Genomic DNA, 18,268 nt, shown 5'->3' on the forward strand with positions numbered 1-18,268 from the left:
TCATGAAATCTATGCAGCCTACTCAATCACTTTTTATAGCTACTGTTTACAGGCCTCCTGGGCCGTATACAGCGTTACTTATCGAGTTCCCTGAATTCCTATCGGACCTTGTAGTCATGGCAGATAATATTCCAATTTTCTGAGACTTTAATATTCACATGGAAAAGTCCACAGACCCACTCCAAATTGCTTTCGGAGCCATCATCGACTCAGTGGGTTTTGTCCAACATGTCTCCGGACCTACTCACTGCCACAGTCATATTCTGGACCTAGTTTTGTCCCGTGGAATAAATATTGTGGATCTTAATGTTTTTCCTCATGATCCTGGACTATCGGACCACCAATTTATTATGTTTACAATCGCAACAAATAATCTGCTCAGACCACATCCAAGGATCATCAAAAGCCTTGCTTTAAATGCCCGGACAACCCAAAGATTCCTAGATGCCCTTCCAGACTCCCTCCACCTACCCAAGGACGTCGGAGTACAAAAATCGGTTAACCACCTAACTGAGGAACTAAATTTAACCTTGCGTAATACCCTAGATGCAGTCGCACCCATATAAACAACAAACATTTGTCATAAGAAACTAGCTCCCTGGTAAACAGAAAATACCTGAACCCTGAAGCAAGCTTCCAGAAAACTGGAACAGAAATGGTGGTCCACCAAACTGGAAGTCTTCCGACTAGCTTGGAAAGACAGTACTGTACAATATCGAAGAGCCCTCACTGCTGCTCAATCATCCTATTTTTCCAACTTAATTGAGGAGAATAAGAATAATGCAACATTTATCTTTGATACTGTCGCAAATCTAACTAAAAAGCATTTCCCAAGAGAGGATGGCTTTCACTTCAGCAGTGATAATTTCATGAACTATCATGATCATTAGGGGGGAAAATTACAGACTCCTCTTTAACTTCTCTAGGATAGGGGGCAGCATTTTCACGTTTGGATGAAAAGCATACCCAAATTCAACTGCCAGCTACTCATCCCCAGAAGATAAGATATGCATATTATTAGTATATTTGGATAGAAAACACTCTGAAGTTTCTAAAACTGTTTGAATCATGTCTGAGTTTAACAGAACTTATTTTGCAGGTGAAACCCCGAGGACAAACCATTCAGAATTTGTTTTTGAGGTCACTCTCTTTTCAATGGATTTTCATTGGGAATCCAGATTTCTAAGGGACCTTCTTGCAGTTCCTACCGCTTCCACTGGATGTCAACAGTCTTTAGAAATTGGTTGAGGTTTTTTCCATTGTGTAATGAAGAAGTACGGCCATCCAGAACGAGGGTAACTTGAAGTGTACTGTTAGATAGAGGCGCGTGACCAGAAAGCTAGCTACAGTTTGTTTTCCTCCTGTATTGAACACAGACCATCCCGTCTTCAATTTTATCGATTATTTACGTTAAAAAATACCTAAAGTTGTATTACAAAAGTAGTTTGAAATGTTTTGGCAAAGTTTACAGGTAACTTTTGAGATATTTTGTAGTCACGTTGAGCAAGTTGGAACCGGTGTTTTTCTGGATCAAACGCGCCAAATAAATGGACATTTTGGATATATCTCGACGGAATTAATCGAACAAAAGGACCATTTGTGATGTTTATTGGACATATTGGAGTGCCAACAAAAGAAGCTCGTCAAAGGTAAGGCATGAATTATATTTTTATTTCTGCGTTTTGTGTCACGCCTGCAGGGTTGAAATATGCTTCTCTCTCTTTGTTTACTATGGTGCTATCCTCAGATAATAGCATTGTTTGCTTTCGCCGAAAAGCCTATTTGAAATCTGACATGTTGGCTGGATTCACAACAAGTGTAGCTTTAATTTGGTGTATTGCATGTGTGATTTCATGAAAGTTAGATTTTTATAGTAATTTATTTGAATTTGGCGCTCTGCATTTTTACTGGCTTTTGGGACGCTAACGTCCCACATATCCCAGAGAGGTTAAATCTGTGTATTTCTGCAAAGCTGTCCAGTTGGCCGTCCTATGTTGAACTTCATAAACTGCTCCCTATCCACCAGATGTGTACCAAACTCACTATAAAAGTGGCAGTAATAAAGCCTCTCTTGAAAAAGCCAAACCTTGACCCAGAAAATATAACAAAACGAATTGGCCTATATCGACTCCCCCATTCCTCTCAAACATTTTAGAAAAAGCTGTTGCACAGCAACTCACTGCCTTCCTGAAGACAAACAATGTATATGAAACGCTTCAGTCTGGTTTGAGACCCCATCATAGCACTCAGACTGCACTCGTGAAGGAGGTAAATTACCTTTTAGTGGCGTCAGACCAAGGCTCTGCATCTGTCCTCGTGCTCCTAGACCTTAGTGCTGCTTTTGACACCATCGATTATAACATTATTTTGGAGAGATTGGTTTACACGGACAAGTTCTGGCCTGGTTTAGATATTATCAGTCAGAAAGATATGTTTGTCTCTGTTGATGGTTTGCCCTCTGAAAAATCAACTGTAAATTTCAGTGTTCCTCAAGGTTCCGTTTTAGGACCACCATTGTTTTCACTATATATTTTACCTCTTGGTGATGTAATTCGGAAACAATGTTAACTTTCAATGCTATGCGGACAATACACAACTGTACATTTCGATGAAACACGGTGAAGCCCCAAAATTGCCCTTACTGGAAGCATGTGTTTCAGACATAAATCAAATCAAATTTTATTTGTCACATACACATGGTTAGCAGATGTTAATGCGAGTGTAGCGAAATGCTTGTGCTTCTAGTTCCGACAATGCAGTAACAACCAACAAGTAATCTAACCTAACAATTCCACAACTACTACCTTATACACACACACACAAGTGTAAAGGGATAAAGAATATGTACATAAAGATATATGAATGAGTGATGGTACAGAACGGCATAGGCAAGATGCAGTAGATGGTATCGAGTACAGTATATACATATGAGATGAGTAAAGTAGGGTATGTAAACATAAGTGGCATAGTTTAAAGTGGCTAGTGATACATGTATTACATAAAGATGGCAAGATGCAGTAGATGATAGAGTACAGTATATACATATACATTAAGTGCCATTGTTTAAAGTGGCTAGTGATACATTTTTGATCAATTTCCATCAATTTCCATTATTAAAGTGAGCTGGAGTTGAGTCAGTATGTTGGCAGCAGCCACTCAATGTTAGTGGTGGCTGTTTAACAGTCTGATGGCCTTGAGATAGAAGCTGTTTTTCAGTCTCTCGGTCCCTGCAAATGTTTTACTTTTAAACAAAAACAGAGACGCTAGTTCTATGTCCCAAGAAACAAAGAGATCTTCTGTTGGATCTGACAATTAATCTTGATGGTTGTACAGTTGTCTCAAATAAAACTGAAGGACATCGGCGTCTGAAACCTGATCTCTTTTGACGAACATGTCAAGGACAGCTGTTTCAAGGACAGCTTTTTTCCATCTTCGTAACATTGCAAAAATCTGAAACTTTCTGTCCAAAAATGAGGCAGAACAGTTCATCCATGCTTTTGTCACTTCTAGATTAGACTACTGCAATGCACTACCCGGATAAAGCACTAAATAAACTTCAGTTAGTGCTAAACACAGCTGCTAGAATCTTGACTAGAACCAAAACATTTGATCATATTACTCCAGTGCTAGCCTCTCTACACTGGCTTCCTGTTAAGGCCAGGGCTGATTTCATGGTTTTACTGCTAACCTACAAAGCATTACACGTGCTTGCGCCTACCCATCTCTCTGATTTGGTCCTGCCGTACATACCAACACGTATGCTACGGTCACAAGATGTAGTCCTCCTTATCGTCCCTAGAATTTCTATGCAAACAGCTGGAGGCAGGGCTTTCTCCTATAGAGCTAAATTTTTATGGAATGGTTTGCCTATCCATGTGAGAGATGCAGACTCGGTCTCGACCTGTAAGTCTTTATTGAAGTCTCATCTCTTCAGTAGGTCCTATGATTGAGAGTAGTCTGGCCCAGGGGTGTGAAGGTGAACGGAAAGGCACTGGAGCAACGAACCGCCCTTGCTGTCTCTGCCTGGCCGGTTCCCCTCTCCACCGGGATTCTCTGCCTCTAACCCTATTACGGGGGCCGAGTCTGGTGCTCTTCCATCCTGTCCCTAGGAGGAGTGCATCGAGCGACTGACGTGATCTTCCTGTCCGGGTTTGGCGCCCCCCCGGGTTTGTGCCGTGGGGGAGATCTTCGTGGGCTATACTCAGACTTGTTTCAGGGTAGTAAGTTGCTGGTTTTAAGATATCCCTCTAGTAGTGTGGGGGCTGTGCTTTGGCAAAGTGGGTGGGATTATATCCTGCCTGGTTGGCCCTGTCCGAGGGTATCGTCGGATGGGGCCACAGTGTCTCCCGACCCCTCCTGTCTCAGCCTCCAGTATTTATGCTGCAATAGTTTGTGTGTCGGGGGGCTAGGGTCAGTCTTACGTCTGGAGTATTTCTCCTGTCTTATTTGGTGTCCTGTGTTAACTTAAGTATGCTCCGTCTAATTCTCTTTCTCCCTCCCCTCCCAGAGGACCTGAGCCCTAGAACCATGCCTCAGGACACCCTGGCTTGATGACTCCTTGCTGTCTCCAGTCCACCTGGTCGTGTTGCTGTTCCAGTTTCAACTGTTCTGCATGTGCCTATGGAACCCTGACCTTGTATCGGACCTGCTGTTTTCAACTCTCTCTCTCTCTACCGCACCTGCTGTCTCTAATTCTGAATGCTCGGCTATGAAAAGCCAACTGACATTTACTCCTGAGGTGCTGACCTGTTGCACCCTCTACAACCACTGTGATTATTATTATACCCTGCTGGTCATCTAAGAACGTTTGAACATCTTGGCCATGTACTGTTATAATCTCCACCGGCACAGCCAGAAGAGGACTGGCCACCCCTCAGAGCCTGGTTCCTCTCTAGGTTTCTTCCTAGGTTCCTGCCTTTCTAGGGAGTTTTCCTAGCCACCATGATTCTACATCTGCATTGCTTGCTGTTTGGGGTTTTAAGGCTGAGTTTCTGTATAGCACTTTGTGACATCGGCTGATATAAAAAGGGCTTTATGAATAAATTTGATTGAAATTTGATTGATAACGTGTTATGGCACTGGGTGTCAAATAAAGTGCTACCTTTTTCCTTTGTAATCCGTGATAGTTTACAAGCCCTGCTACATCAGACGAGCGTAATAGACGATGAAGTGGGATTCTTAGTCCTGTATTGACGCTTTGCCTGTTTGATGGTTTTTCAGAGGGCGTAGCGGGATTTCTTATTAGCAACCGGATTAGTGTCCCGCTCCTTGAAAGCGGCAGCCCTAGCCTATAGCTCAGTGCGAATGTTGCCTGTAATCCAAGGCTTCTGGCTGGGATATGTATACTGAACAAAAATATAAAGCAAAACATGCAACAATTTCAACGATTTTATTGAGTTACATATAAGAAATCAGTGAATATTAATAAATTCATTAGGCCCTAATCTATGGATTTCACATGACTGGGCAGGGGTGCAGCCATGGGTGGGCCCGGGAGGGCATAGGCCCATCCACTGGGGATGCCAATCAGAATGAGTTTTTCCCCACAAAAGGGCATTATTACAGACATAAATATTCATCAGCTGTGCAGATGGCTGGTCTCAGATGATGTTGCAGGTGAAGAAGCCAGATGTGAATATCCTGGGCTGGCGTTGTTACACATGGTCTGCGGTTGTGAGGCCGGTTGGACGTACTGCCAAATTCTCTAAAATGACGTTGATGGTGGCTTATGGCAGAGAAATGAACATTCAATTCTCTGGCAACAGCTCTGGTGGACATTCCTGCAGTCAGACATCTGTGGCATTGTGTTGTGTGACAAAACTGCACATTTTAGTGGCCTTTTATTGTCCCCAGCACAAGGTGCATCTGCATAATGATCATGCTGTTTACGCAGCTTCTTGATATGCCACACCTGTCAAGTGGTTGGTTTATCTTGGGAATGGAGAAATGCTCACCAACAGTTAGATGGCGCCGGAAGAGATGGCTGCTGTGCTATTGTGTGTACATAATGTTTCTGCCACCGTCTCTTATGACCGAAAAGAGCTTCTGGATATTAGGACAGCGATTACTCACCTCGTGCTGCACGAAGATTTTTCCTTTAAAAAGTCAGACGCAAAGAATTTACTTCAGACACCTGACAATGCCCAAATCCCCATTTGCATGAAGAAGAGACAGAGAATCGGGGACATAGGTCGGGGTGCCTTGTAAGGATCCGACGGCGAGTGAGTAAATCCCCTCTACCATCAATCTTAAAACTGCCGGGGTTTTCGAAACCATCGACAAGATAGAACAGCTACTTCCAGTAAGACAAGGGGTGGCGATCTGTGTCTATATGTAAATTACAGCTGGTGCAAAAAAACTAATATTAAGGAAGTTTCAAGGTATTGCTCGCCTGAGGAAGAGTATCTCATGATAAGTTGTAGACCACACTATTTACCAAGAGAGCTTTCATCTATATTCTTCATAGCCATCTATGTACCACCATAAACCGATGCTGGCACTAAGACGACACTCAATGAGCTGTTAACTTCTTTGGGACAAGGGGGCAGTATTGAGTAGCTTGGATAAAAAGGTGCCCAGAGTAAACTACCTGCTACTCAGTCCTAAAAGCTAGAATATGCATATAATTAGTAGATTTGGATAGAAAACACTCTGAAGTTTCTAAAACTGTTTGAATGATGTCTGTGAGTTTAACAGAACTCATATGGTAGGCAAAAACCTGAGAAGAAAATCCAACCAGGAAGTGGGAAATCTGAGGTTTGTAGTTTTTCAACTCTTTGCCTATCCAAGATAGTGTACAGTGTACATATTGCACTTCCTAAGGCTTCCACTAGATGTCAACAGTCTTTAGAACCTTGTTAGATGCTTCTACTGTGAAGGAGGGGGGAATGGGAGCTGAATGAGTCAGAGGTCTGCCAGAGTGGCATGAGCTGGTCACGCGCGTTCACCTGAGAGGTAGCTTGCGTTCCATTGCAATTCTACAGACCAAGGAATCCTCCGGTTGGAACATTATTGAAGATTTATGATAAAAACATCCTAAAGATTGATTCTATACTTAGTTTGACATGTTTCTACGAACTGTAATATGACTTTACGTCTGAACTTTCGCCTGGACCTGCCTGCGCGTCGTGAGTTTGGATTGCGTACTAAACGCGCAAACAAAAAGGAGGTATTTGGACATAAATGATGGACTTTATCGAACAAATCAAACATTTATTGTGGAATTGGGATTCCTGGGAGTGCATTCTGATGAAGATCATCAAAGGTAAGTGAATATTTATAATGCTATTTCTGACTTTGTTGACTCCACAACATGGCGGATATCTGTATGGCTTGTTTGGGCTCTGAGCGCTGTACTCAGATTATTGCATGGTGTGCTTTTTCGGTAAAGCTTTTTTGAAATCTGACACAGCGGTTGCATTCAGGAGAAGTTTATCTAAAGTTCCATGCATAACACTTGTATTTTCATCAACATTTATGATGAGTATTTCTGTAAATTGATGTGGCTCTCTGCAAAATCACCGGATGTTTTAGAAGCAAAACATTACTGAACGTAACGCGCCAATGTAAACTGAGATTTCTGGATATAAATATGAACTTGATCGAACAAAACATACATGCATTGTGTAACATGAAGTCCTATGAGTGTCATCTGATGAAGATCATCAAAGGTTAGTGATTAATTTGATCTCTATTTCTGCTTTTTGTGACTCCTCTCTTTGGCTGGAAAAATGGCTGTGTTTTTCTGTGACTATGTACTGACCTAACATAATCGTTTGGTGTGCTTTCAACGTAAAGCCTTTTTGATATCTGACACGTTGGCTGGATTCACAACAAGTGTAGCTTTAATTTGGTGTATTGCATGTGTGATTTCATGAAAGTTAGATTTTTATAGTAATTTATTTAAATTTGGCGCTCCGCATTTTCACTGGATGTTGGCCATGTGGGACGCTTGCGTATCCCAGAGTGGTTAAAGGCCATAGCAAAAAAGAAAATACTAATCCAGAGGCAGCGCTCCTATTGGCCGGGAACTTTAATGCAGGGAAAATCAAATCCGTTTTACCTCATTTCTACCAGTATGTTAAATGTGCAACCAGAGGGTTACATTTAAAAAAGAAAAAAAAAGAAAAACAAACTCTAGACTACCTTTACTCCACACACAGAGACACATACAAAACTCTCCCTCCATTTGGCAAATCTGACCATAACTCTATCCTTCCGATTCCTGCTTACAAGCAAAAACTGAAGCAGGAAGTACCAGTGACTCGCTCACTCAGAAAGTGGTCAGATAACGCAAATGCTAAGCTACTAGACTGTTTTGCTAGCACAGACTGGAATATGTTCTGGGATTCATCCGATGGCATTCAGGAGTATACCACATCAGTCACTGGCGTCATCAATAAGTGCATTGATGACGTCGTCCCCACAGTGACCATACGTACACATCCCAACCAGAAGCCATGTATTACAGGCAACATCCGCACGGAGCTAAAGGGTAGAGAATTTAACACATTAGATTTGGTAAAAGATAATACAAAGAAAAAACACGTGTTTTCATTTTTTTTTTTTATCATCTTTGAAATGCAAGAGAAAGGCCATTATATGACTTGAGTCTAGGCTCAATTTAGATTTTGGCCACTAGATGGCAGCAGTGTATGTGCAAAGTTTTAGGCTGATCTAAAGAGCCATTGCATTACTGTTGAAAATGTTGTATCAAGTCTGCCCAAATGTTCCCAATTGGTTTACTGATACATTTTCAAGTACATAATTGTGCACTCTCCTCAAACAATAGCATGGTATTCACTGTAATAGCTACTGTAAATCAGACAGTGCAGTTAGATTAACAATAATTTAAGCTTTCTGCACATATAAGACACGTCTGCGTCCTGGGAAATTCTTGTGACTTACAACGTCATGCTAATCACATTAGCGCACGTTAGCTAAACCGTCCCGCGGGGTGGGGACACACACACACACACACCGATCCCGTAGAGGTTAAGGTTAGCGATCTAGAAAATGTGTTTTGAGTTTCCACTTACTCAGTGGTGAATTATCCCCAACAAAATTAGCCTAGGATACCTGTTAGTGCACATAAAGATGTAGGCAAATCCATCTCTATTGACCAAAATAAAATTCTGGAGCCCTATGTTAACAGTAAAATATAAGTGGTCGAGGAGTGTGTCAAATCGTTCGTAGGCAAATGGATGACTGTACTGCCCTCGATAGCCACCTTTCATCGAGGATAATCATATTCATCTTACCGCAAAAGAGTTTTGAAATCTGCCACACCCCCTTCGAATCAGCTTTTGTTTTCTCAGAGAAAAACATGCACACATTTGAAATCAATATGCTACTTATTGTTTTATCTATAAAAATGTCTTGCACAACTAGCTTAATTTGTTTTGAGCACATTACACATTTATTTTGGGATCCATCCCTGTAACGTCATTTGCCTAACGACACCCGAGTGGAGAAGGACAGTCTCATTTCAAGCAAGAGCATTTCCACTCTCCTCGCCAACTCTCATTGATTAACTTGGACCTTTTTCCAAAGGAGGCGAGAGAGGACGGAGGAGAGAGAGGACGCAGGTGGTGACTAAATCTAATTGATAAAAAGGCCTCAAAGCTAAAATCCTTAGTTGCTACATACATTTTTGGACTTATAAATTAACTATACATACCCATTGACTCTTGGATATAAAACTTACCAATGCCTCATAATCTTAGTTCAACTGTCGTACCCAATCAGAAGCCAAAATATAAGCTTGTTTTACTCCAATGTAAACAAACACTGTATAGCCTTAAAACACAGTTTTAACTATCATTTTGATATCATGGATGGTTAGTACTTGCATCCATAGCTCTCTATGAATTTGAGAGTGGTTACATTTTTCAAGCCCCATCCCTCAGCTTTTTACCAAAACAGAGGTGGGGTGACATTTTTTCACAGAAAGAGTCTAGCTTTAATAAAGCACTGTGAATTACTTTAGAACATGATTACTTATTTTTTCTATTGCGTGACGCTGCAACTTTTGGGGGGGGTGCGACCAAATCCTAGGCTGGTGCCGCCAACTGAAAAAGTTAGTGTCACCAGGGGAAAATATTAGTCTGGAGCCCTGCATATAGTCTACAGGCTTTCAAAGTGTCCATGCAATCTTGTAAGTAGGCTATGATTTCTGGAACGCTTATCTCAGAAAGCTAAGTTATCATATTGTTTTCTGGAATCTAAGCCTTGGTTGAAGATACACTACTTGGCAACAGAGAAACCCTCTTTACCCCCTAGCGGGCAACAAAAAAATACCCGGGGATTAAATGAACATATTCAATCATCATGGTTCAATTAGTGATTAGTACAGAATAGGCTACATTATGTAAACAAACTAAATTGATCTCCATAGAAAGAGGAGCATGAGTTGGGCCTGTGGCTTGGTTGTCTGGCCTGCAGCCACAGCATTATATATCAGTATAACGCCCTTTGGCACTTTTAACACTCCTGTGTAACATGACTCTGGGATACGAGTCTTGGCTGCGTGCTTACTGTGGATGTGCTTTCTCAGCACACATAAACAGAATACGATCAAGACCAACTGATCTGCCCAGAAGGGCTCGGGATAAGTGCTAACAGTGAATGTGCTTTGACCAACATCAAAAGAATAATGTGTTGAGCTAGGGCTGGGCAATATATCCATTTAATTCAAATGTATGTTTTTGTGTGATATTTCAAATGCCTGTATCGCAAGAATCAGGGTTTTGTTATTTTCCGTTTTTACGATGGCTTATGTCCGCTTGTTCCCAGGTTGTCTTTTTGGGCTTGTCTCCTTCGCTCCTTCTGTGCACCTTCCCATTTACACCAGAGATGTGTATATAATGACGAGATGCTCATGTCTCCACCCTATAACAAATGGGAGTCGTTGTCCCAAAGCCGGAAAGGCAGGCGACAAGCTTAGGTCCAAAATAAACCCATAGAAACGTAATGATTTTGGCGAGAGTGAAACCTCTCATGTCACCTCTTCCTCTCTGTTTACACACACACACCCCTCCCTCTGCCACTCACTACAAATATGAGCAATCACTTCCTTTCTGACAAGCAGTTTCAATTCGCTATTTGCATTTGAGGTTTGGTCCAACATAGTTGGTCATATGGACACAAACACATTGAGACATTTTTACTGTGATGGGTTCTGACTCATAAACTTGAAATATTGTTAATTATCAAGTATTCTAAGGCAATGAGGAGTGCCAGAGTCTGGTTTCTACACCAGAAATTAATGGTTATCTGTAGGAGGAATGTATATGGTGGAGTCAATTAAGCGTGGAATGTAATGAGTAAAGGAAAGGCAATCACATGGTTGCAGTCACTGATAAAGTTGGTGAGATGTGGTTTAGTGAGGAATGGGGGCCGAGGTAAGGTCAGATTATGGGAGAAGGAAAGTGTTCATTGCCCGCATCACTTAATATCCTGTCTAGCAATAAAGATGTAATGTTTAGAGGGAAGGAGGATGCTCCACCCAAATTGGGGTATATATATATATATATATATATATATATATATATATATACACACACACACTACCACTGCTGGAAACATGTCTTTGTCTGAATAAACTTGGTTTGAGCTTTTATAGTTGTCCGTCAGTTTTTATCCAGTTATTTAGAACCTATTACAGGTTCTGTTATTTAGAACCTGTAATAGAGATGTTAACCTTCCTAACGATACCCTTTTTACAGTACGTCTCAACTGCTCAAATCGCGCACAAAGCAGATAACACTAAAACGGGGGTATCAATGAACATTGATTCTCGAAAACGATTGCTCAGTTTGTCACGCGCGGCATTGGCCTACAACGTAAAGCCCTGAAATCGCTACATTATTGCTGACTGTTTGAAATGCAGTATAGTTGACCTTTAACTGTACAACAAAGGTTATTTAGAGATTCTTTGGCCATATCGCCCATCCCTATGTTGAGCTCAATAGCCATGTTTCCACAAGCTTTATCAAGGTAATCAGCATGGGACCAGTAATGGCAGGCCAAATGTGTTATTTTTCAAAGTATGACATAACCTAGTCACAATGGCAAATCTCAGTTTAATATATGGTTGCCATTGCGGCAAATACCATATTGTAATTGAGGGGTGTGATTTGCAAGAAAAAACATTTGAGGTTGTCTACCCAAAAAGCCACACCTAAAACAAAGAGACCCTCATCTCTAAAATCCATAACCACTTATGAAAAACACCACAAGTTCCCTGAAATGCGGGGATAGAGAACAGTGTGGGAATGTAGTTTGAATAATTAAGCTAAGGTCAATGAAATGAGAGGGAAAGAAACAAACCTCTTCACAGACTTCTCGTGCTGCTGCTACATTGGGCTCCTCTTCTGGCTCCATCCCCCCACCAGGGACAATCCACTTGTCTGGATGACGACTACTACTCACCAACAGCACCTGCAGAAAAAGACGATACAGCATTGAGCACCATCAATCAAATCCAGAGTTTCAGGTTCCAATGTAAACACAGCGTGGTGTTGCTTGAGACAACTTCTCTACTCAGTTGAAGACAACATCGCAATCCTATTCAAATTACAGGTGACATATTCTCAATAACAGATCAAATAAAATGGTATTCTTCACATGCTTCATAAACAATAGGTGTAGAGTAACAGTGAAATGCTTACTTACGGGCCCGTCCCAACAATGCAGAGAGTAATAGAAAAGTAATAACATAATAAAAGTAATAATAAATACACAACGAGTAACGATAACTTGGCTACAATGCCTTCGGAAAGTATTTAGACTAGGGATGCATGACATATCGGTGAACATCACGTAATCGGCCGATATTAGATAAAAATGCCAACATCGTTATCAACCGATGTCTAATTTAACACGGAACCCAAACCGGCTGCGCGCGTGCGCTATCGTGCATAAATTTATTTTGTCCCCCGAAACCAAACGCAATCACGACACGCGGATTAAAATATCAAAACAAACTCTGAACCAATGACATTAATTTGGGGACAGGTCGAAAAGCATTAAACATGTATGGCAATTTAGCTAGTTAGCTTGCACTTGCTAGCTAATTTGTCCTATTTAGCTAGCTTGCTGTTGCTAGTTAATTTGTCCTGAGATAAAAACATTGAGTTGTTATTTTACCTGAAATGCACAAGGTCCTCTACTCCAACAATTAATCCATACATAAAACGGCCAACCGAATCGTTTCTAGTCATCTCTCCTCCTCCCAGGCTTTTTCATCTTTGAACTTATTTGGCGATCGCATCTACACTTTCATAGTATTACCACGACAACCGGTAAAACAGTTTGTCTTTCAATCACCCACGTGGGTATAACCAATGAGGAGATGGTACCTGCTTCTATAAACCAATGAGGAGATGGGAGATGCAGGACTTCCAGCGCGATCTGCGTCAGAAATAGAAAGGAGTTCTATTTTAGCCCTTGGCATCGGAGACGCTCGTTGGCGTGCGCGAGCAGTGTGGGGGCAATAATTGAATAACATGGATTTAAACATTTATTTTGCGACGCTCGCGCATGCGACGTGTCTGGTCTGGTCAGCATGTAACGCTGATGTGCAAAACCGATGTCAAAGCTGACGTGCATACCTATATAACGTAGGTACATGACGTAATGACGGCATGTAAAATGTTGCGCTATACGTGCAACACAGCGTTCCTAACTTAGCCTACAATGACTGCTGTGTGGATCGAGCAGTCAACACGTCAAGCAGTCATTTGAAAGAGTAAGAATTTCAGCAAGACAACTCAAAGGCGAAATCCATTAAAGCCAAGATAATGGAATTCATTGCCCTTGACAATCAACCGTTCTCTGTCGTGGGTGATGTTGGCTTTCGCGCACCAGTACACACTACCAAGTGCGCTATTTTTTAGGTGTTGCCCTACTGCAGTTACACAGTAATAGTGTCACTGCTATTAGCTTCACAACATACATACTATGGAACGCCTTTTGGATCTTTGCGTGTCAAAAAAGATACAGTAGCACTGTCAAAGCTGTATAAAAAAGTCTGCAAACAAGCAAACACCGGCCACGAACAATGTGTTTTCAATATCGCGTTGGTAATAAAGCATAATTTGTTCGATCTCAACTTCTGGGGTAGCTAGCTTTAGCTTGGTACCTAGCTAGCACCAACACAACCAGCCTGAAAACAATGACCAGTAGAGACTGCACTCATTTTTTATTATTCTTAGCAATGATTTAGGAACCCTAGTGAGTAAGTATTAGCTAGGTTGTCACTTGTTGTTCGCCTATTGAAATTTAACTTCTAGTTCCTCCCAAACCCGGATCCGGGAGCACCCCCACCAGAAAAAAAGCTGACTAGCATAGCCTAGCATAGCGTCACAAGTAAATACTAGCATCTAAATATCATTAAATCACAAGTCCAAGACACCAGATGAAAGATACACATCTTGTGAATCCAGCCATCATTTCTGATTTTTAAAATGTTTTACAGGGAAGACACAATATGTAAATCTATTAGCTAACCACGTTAGCAAAAGACACCATTTTTTTTACTCCACCAGCTTTTTACTCCATCAGTAGCTATCACAAATTCGACCAAATAAAGATATAAATAGCCACTAACCAAGAAACAAATTCATCAGATGACAGTCTGATAACATATTTATTGTATAGCATAGGTTTTGTTAGAAAAATGTGCATATTTCAGGTATAAATCATAGTTTACCATTGCAGCCACCATCACAACTCGACTAGAATAACTAGAGCAACGTGTATTACCTAATTACTCATCATAAAACATTTCTTAAAAATACACAGCGTACAGCAATTGAAAGACACAGATCTTGTGAATCCAGACAATATTTCAGATTTTCTAAGTGTTTTACAGCGAAAACACAATATAGCGTTATATTAGCTTAGCACAGTAGCAAAACACAACAGCATTGATTCCAGCCAAACATAGCGATAACGTATTCACCACCAAAATATATTAATTTTTTCACTAACCTTCTCAGAATTCTTCAGATGACAGTCCTGTAACATCATATTACACAATGCATATAGAGTTTGTTCGAAAATGTGCATATTTAGCGGCACAAATCGTGGTTATACAATGAGAAAAGTTGCCAAGCTGCCCAGAAAATGTCGGGCGCCATCTTGGAGAGTCACCTATTCTAATCAATAAATAATCATAAACTTGACTAAAAAATACAGGGTGGACAGCAAATGAAAGACAAATTAGTTCTTAATGCAATCGCTTTGTAACATTTTTAAAATTAACGTTATTGCGCAATACATCGTGCGCTAAAGCAAGGCTACACTGAAATTAATGGCGGCTTATGCATTTAACATTTTTCAACAGAACAACGATTTATCAGCATAAATAGTTCTTACTTTTTGATGACCTCCCCATCAGAATCTTGGGAAAGGTGTCCTTTGTCCAGAACAATCGTCTTTTGGTTGAAAGCTGTCCTCTTGTCCTGTCGAAATAGCCGCTAACGTTCGGCATGTGCCGGAAAGGTGTCCAACTCTTGAAAGCGCGTCACAAAGAAATGCCAGAAAATCGCAATAAACTGATATAAATTGCTATAAGTCGGTTTAAATTAACTACCTTATGATGTCTTTAACAACTATAACGAATAAAAACATGACCGGAGATATAGAACTGGCAAAACGAAAGCTTGGCAGGAGGCCACTCTGATGTCCCTACTGCGCCAGGCGCAACGTTAAAAAGGACGGTACTTCCGCTCCAGGGTCTTATATAAGGTCCCAGATTGCGCAATCCACTCCATTCAAATTCTCACCACTTACTGACATCTAGAGGAAGGCGTATGCAGTGTTTGTAGCCCCACAGAGTACATAGGAACTTAGAAACTGACCCCAGAACAGGGACCTCGATTTCAGAAATCTCACTCCCTGGCAGGAAATGTGCTGCAGAATGAGTTCTGTTTCACTCAGAGACATAATTCAAACGGTTTTAGAAACTAGAGTGTTTTCTATCCAATAGTAATAATAATATGCATATTGTACGAGCAAGAATTGAGTACGAGGCAGTTTAATTTGGGAACACATTTTTCCAAAGTCGAAATAGCACCCCCCATAGGCTCAAGAGGTTAACTTAGCTAGCCAGCTACTTAACCCCGTTGCCAAAAGCAAACATTATAAGCAGCCAGCTATCTTCATCTGGCTAGTGAGGCTCGACCAAACCAGGTTGTGTTGTGAAGCTAGCCACGATAAGGATTAGGCACAATAGTGGAATTTGCAGTTTGCCTTCGAAATAAAAGTGTCATTGACAGTGACGCAAATGAATACAAATATAATTATGCCGTACTTTTATTTTGAAGGCTAACCGCAAAGTCCACTGTTGTGGCTAATCCTAATTGTGGCTAGCTTCACATAGATGCGTACGACCACCATTAGTCAAATAAGAACTGTCTAATAAATTAGTGTTATTTTAGATGCCACCTACTGAAACAGGTGTCGTTTGCTATGTTTTTGGGGAAGAACAAAGTTTGCATCCATGAGCTAGCTAGCTTTTTTTTTATGACCACCACTGTAGGTGCACGAGACAACTTTACCAGCATCATTGCATACGTATCGATGAATCATTTTTGACAAATGAAATACGAGTGATTGATTACACTATGTGTAATAACTACGTAAAAAATGTATGAACTCGTTAAATTATTTTGTGACGTGCAATCATATTCAGGTCCTGATTGGTCAACAAGCTTATTTGACACGTCAAATCGTGTTAAATACTATATTTTTTGACACGCAAAGACCCAAACGGTGTTCCATAGAAATCCTGGTTGAGAATAAAACGACTGAACAAATGAACAACGAAACAGCACAGCAAGTAAGTGAAAGAAATAGGTTTTGATTATGTTTTACTGGTGATAGGGACATAAGTAAAAGCAAGCAGAATAGCTTTTTGGTCAGTGTGTGTGTGTAACCTTTAGTTAACTAGGAAAGTCAGTTAAGAACAAATTCTTAATTACAACGGCGGCCAAACCCGGACGACGCTGGGCCAATTGTGAGCCGCCCTATGGGACTCTCAATCACGGCCGGATACGATACTGCCTGGATTCGAACCAGTGACGCCTCTTGCACTGAGATGCAGTGCCTTAGACCGCTGTGTCCATGTGTGTGTGTTAACTATTTAACTGTACTAGAATGTTTAAAAAGGCAGCAAAAAATGTAATACCGGTATCATTTCTTTTGGCAAGGAAAATATATGATATCGGTGCATCACTAAATTAGACCCCTTGACTTTTCCACATTTTGTTACAATCTACACACAACACCACATAATGACAAAGCAAAAAGAGGTTAAGAAATATTTGCAAGTTTATTACAAATAAAAAACGGAAATCACATTTACATAAGTATTCAGATCCGTTACTCAGTACTTTGTTGAAGCACCTTTGGCAACGATTACAGCAGAGTCTTCTTGGATGACTCTACAAGCTTGGCACACCTGTATTTGGGGAGTTTCTCCCAATCTTCTCTGCAGATCATCTCAAGCTCTGTCAGGTTGGATGGGGAGCATTGCTGAACAGATATTTTCAGGTCTCTCCAGAGATGCTCGATCGGGTTCAAGTCCGAGCTCTGGCTGGGCCACTCAAGGACATTCAGAGACTTGTTCCGAAGCCACTCCATTGTCTTGGCTGTGTGCTCAGGGACTTTGTCCTGTTGGAAAGTGAACCTTCGCCCCAGTCTGAGATCCTGAGCACTCTGGAGCAGGTTTTCATCAAGGATCTCTTTGTACTTTGCCTCGATCCTGACTAGTCTCCCAGTCCCTGTCGATGAAAAACATCCCCACAGCACGATACTGCCACCACCATGCTTCACCGTAGGGATGGTGCCAGGTTTCCTCCAGACATGATGCTTGGCCTTTAGGCCAAAGAGTTCAATCTTGGTTTCATCAGACCAGAGAATATTGTATCTCATGGTCTGAGAGTTTTTAGGTGCCTTTTGGCAAACTCCAAGCGGGCTGTCATGTGCCTTTTACTGAAGAGTGACTTGTCTGGCCACTCTACCATAAAGGCCTGATTAGTGGAGTGATGCAGTGATGGTTGTCCTTCTGGAAGGTTGTCCCATCAAACACAGAGGAACTCTGGAGCTCTGTCAGAGTGACCATGGGGTTCTTGGTCACCTCCCTGACCAAGGCCCTTCTCCCACGATTACTCAGTTTGGCCGGGCGGCCAGCTATAAGAAGTCTTGGTGGTTCCAAACTTCTTCCATTTAAGAATGATGGAGGCCACTGTGTTCTTGGGGA

The 18,268-nt window shown here is 41.3% G+C and overlaps 1 protein-coding gene across 4 annotated transcripts in view; it reads right to left on the reverse strand.

Annotated features, from left to right (window-relative positions):
• Positions 1-18,268, reverse strand: part of LOC120065015 (diphosphoinositol polyphosphate phosphohydrolase 1) — a 40,565-nt gene that overhangs the window by 8,944 nt on the left and 13,353 nt on the right. For all 4 annotated transcript variants that reach the window (XR_005478635.1, XM_039015657.1, XM_039015656.1 and 1 more), the window contains exon 2: positions 12,331-12,441. Coding sequence is in view for 3 of the 4 variants with exons in the window: in XM_039015657.1 (XP_038871585.1) it covers positions 12,331-12,441 (111 nt within the window). In the remaining variant the exon portion in view is untranslated. The remainder of the gene's footprint in view (positions 1-12,330; positions 12,442-18,268) is intronic.

This window comes from Salvelinus namaycush, chromosome 20 (assembly GCF_016432855.1).
Source record: "Salvelinus namaycush isolate Seneca chromosome 20, SaNama_1.0, whole genome shotgun sequence".
In the NCBI taxonomy this organism is placed as follows: Eukaryota; Metazoa; Chordata; class Actinopteri; order Salmoniformes; family Salmonidae; genus Salvelinus; species Salvelinus namaycush.